Genomic DNA, 3606 nt, shown 5'->3' with positions numbered 1-3606 from the left:
TTGGCAGCAAGCCCCTCAAACTGCCCCTTCACCAGAATTTTAAGATCAGTAAAACTTCTGGTGATCTTCTTCAAGATCCAAGCTCTTATCGTAGGCTCATTGGACGTTTGTTATACTTAACAATTACTAGACCTGACATATGCTATGCTGTCTAGCTCTCGAGTTAGTACATGGATCACCCTACAACTACACACTTAGCCACTGCTCACAATGTACTTCGATATATTAAAGCAGCCTCTGGACAAGGAATTTTGTTGTCATCTACATCCCAGCTCCAGCTCAAGGCATATTGTGATTTTGATTGGGCCTAATTCCCTGACACCCGTCGCTCTATCACGGGCTATTGCATCCTCCTTGACAACTCACTTGTTTCATGGAAAACGAAGAAACAATCTGTGGTTTCTTGTTCCTCAGCAGAAGCAGAATATCATTCCATGGCCTCCACCTGTTCTGAGCTCACTTGGTTGAGATACTTACTCACTAACTTAAGAGTTTCACATCCACAAGCTGTCTCTCTCTATTGTGACAACCAAACAGCCCTCCACATCGCTGCAAATCCAGTTTTTCACGAACGAACGAGGCACATTGAATTAGATTGTCATCTAATTAGAGACAAGATCCAAGAGGGCAGTATCATCACAGCCCATGTTCCTTCTCACTGTCAACTAGCAGATATTTTCACAAAAGCATTACCCTCTTTCCTTCTTCAATCGCATTTACACAAGATGGGAATAATGAATCTCTTTTCTCCATCTTGTGGGGGGCTATTACACACTGAGTATGCACCAACTACAAGCTGTCTCATTCCTACAATAGCTATAAGTCGTTCTGGAAAAGGACATTTTGTCTTATTTGTTTTACTTGCATTTTATTTTATTCTCAGAAAGTATCACTTTAATTAGCTGGCTTCTATTTTTGGTATAGGATTCTGTTAGTTTGTTAGAGCAGAGTGTGTATATGAGTCCTTGTTTGTATTGTGCATTTTATTCATTCAATATACAGAGGAAACTTTCCGACCCCTTCGTGCATGATGCTCTCTGCAACTTAGCCTTTTTCCTTTTCGTCTATGCTTTGTTACAGGATCAATCCGCCATGCCTTACCTATGATTGATGCTGAAAGACAAAAGAACTAAAGGAACAAAATAAATATAATAATAACTACCATAATAAAGACAATAATTTCTAAAGAAACTTCACGGATTGCCAACAGCTTCCTATTATGCCTTCACTTTCCTTGTCCAACCTTTATTCCTGTATCATAGGCCTTTGTACTCATAACGGCCAAGACAGATGCAAAATCTATTTGTGGCAGAGTTCCCATTATTTTTGCTACTGATTCTGCAGTGGAATTAGATAAACGGCCGTCTGGTGGGAGTCTACAAAATGAAGACAAAGAGGGGCATGGGAGAAGTTGATCTGGTGTATAGGCAGATCGAGAGGCCATTCTTTCATGAAAAGTGGGCAGCCTCGGATAATCCAAGGCCCTTGACTGAGGGCTTTTGACCTATGTTCTGGATTAGTGAATGTTCAGATGAACGTATGCCTATCCTCTTTCAATTGAGAAGCCTTTGCAAACCTCCACGCATTGGAAAGAATACTAACTTTAATTAATGAAGTAACCCATGCATTCTACTTTAATACTATGTTACACTACCAATTGTCTTTAAAGTTTTAGCTGTCATGAGGGTGTTGTCCTTAACATATATATCGGTTGTGAGGGTGTTGTCCATCTGAAGAAGATGAAGTGGAAGGTGAGGTGTAGGTATTTACCAGATGAAAGGGATGTAGGGATGTTTGAAAGTGGAGAGATTTACTAGAGGGATGAAACGCAGATGAGAGAAATAACCCTAATTTGAAGCAATATACCAAAAGAAGTCGTCTTAAAAATGGAGTGGTAAGGCAAGCTCTAGAGATATAGTAGGAGAGAAGAAGCTCTGGATGACACCACAGAGAGTGTGAAGAAGAAAGTGCATAGCTTTTCGGTCAGAATTATGGTCCAGTATTAAGTTGTTTCCTATTATATGCTTATGATATCATCTTAATTCATGAGTATCCAAACATTATACTTTTATTTCTAGCTAGAAAGAGATTAGGGATTTTGAAATTATGTTGCATCTTCAAAAGCACTGCTGTCATTTATAGGTAACCAATGCCATACAAATCAGAAGAGATGGGACAGAGATCAATCTTCCCTTAGATGGCAAAAGATTCTACTAATTATTAATTCCTGAAATTCACATTCAACTGTTTTTACACTAACTGATCAAAAGGAAACAAAAGAAATCCACACCTAAATGATAAACTTATGAACAAACTGACTAATCCGCTCAAAACACTTTACCCTACCAACCAACACTAAACAATCTCAATATTCTGCAAATCCCTACATAAACTTGAAAACAGCAGGCGAAATGTTTGCCGAATCAGGATATTGATAAACCGGCCGAGTCCAGCCATAGAAATTAGTGTGATCATTCGGGGTAAACGAAGGGATATCAGCAAAATGTGGATGAGATTGGCTTTCATTTGCTGAAGAAATAGAGAACGAACTTGCCTTGAAATCAACACCACAGCCACCACTGGAATTCTCATCAGTTAGAACCGAAGATGAATCATTATCATCATTGCTCAAAGTCTTAATGTTATGATTATGATTTCCTTCCACAAAAAAAGCACTCTCACCTCTGCTCTCATGAGGTTGATCAGGATCAGGCGGTACCTGTGCAGTATCTGTTTCATGATTATTATTGCTACTTGACGGCGACGACATGCCGGTGAGCTTCTGAACGAGAGCCCTGAAATCCTTTGCATGCGTGTGGATGATCTTTGGAGACTGGGTGTATATAATCACCGGCGGCCGTGGTTGCTTCTGCTGCCTGGCCGGAACATTAACGCAAGGAACCGAAGAGTTGGACGTTGAAGACGACGGCTTGTGAATGAAACGGGAGCCCTTCCGGATCTTCAACGGAGAAGGACGAACTCCATTGATTTCCCTCCTCGAATTCTCATGAAGATCATCATCGCCATTGAACTTTGCAGGGCTCATAGTTTAAAATTCTTGGACCCAAAATCAGGAAAAAACAACTTTCTGCTCTAATATTAGATATGGAACTGTACGCTTGTTTCTGGGAATTAGGAGAGAGTTTGAGATCGAGGCTGACATATATATAAACAAGGCTATGATCGCCAGCAATCCTGACCGTTGACATGCAATATATATTTATTTTATAGGGTGTTTAAATCTTAGGGTTTAGCGGAAAGAAGAATTTAGACACTACCATTTGTTAGCTGGGGCGTTTTTTTCGGTTGGAAATTGGCGGCGCAGTTGGCGGACAAGTTGTTCTGTTTTTTTTTTTTTTTTTTTTTTTTTTTTTTTTTTTTTTTTTTTTTTTTTTTTCTGGTTTAATTATTTATTTTTTCTTTATATTAAAAATTTTAGTCATTAATTTCTATTGCTTGTTAATAAGCTGGTGTGGTTACCAGCAAAATACATTATATTTTTAAGTTTATTTTAATAGAAATGATAGTTACAGTTATGAGCTGTGTGCAAGCTGCGTCGTGCAATCATTTTAAAAAGAGTGAATAAATAATAAATTTATATAAAAA

The 3606-nt window shown here is 38.6% G+C and overlaps 1 protein-coding gene across 1 annotated transcript; it reads right to left on the bottom strand.

The window, feature by feature from the left end:
- Positions 1–2196: 2196 nt before the first annotated feature.
- LOC122299872 (VQ motif-containing protein 8, chloroplastic-like) lies at positions 2197–3356 on the bottom strand. Its single transcript, XM_043110348.1, has one exon. The coding sequence runs from the start codon at positions 3044–3046 to the stop codon at positions 2384–2386; it is 663 nt and encodes a 220-aa protein (XP_042966282.1). The 5' UTR covers positions 3047–3356; the 3' UTR covers positions 2197–2383.
- Positions 3357–3606: the final 250 nt, after the last annotated feature.

The sequence above is a fragment of the Carya illinoinensis genome, chromosome 16 (assembly GCF_018687715.1).
Source record: "Carya illinoinensis cultivar Pawnee chromosome 16, C.illinoinensisPawnee_v1, whole genome shotgun sequence".
Lineage (NCBI taxonomy): Eukaryota > Viridiplantae > Streptophyta > Magnoliopsida > Fagales > Juglandaceae > Carya > Carya illinoinensis.
This window is presented reverse-complemented; position numbering and strand designations above follow the sequence as displayed.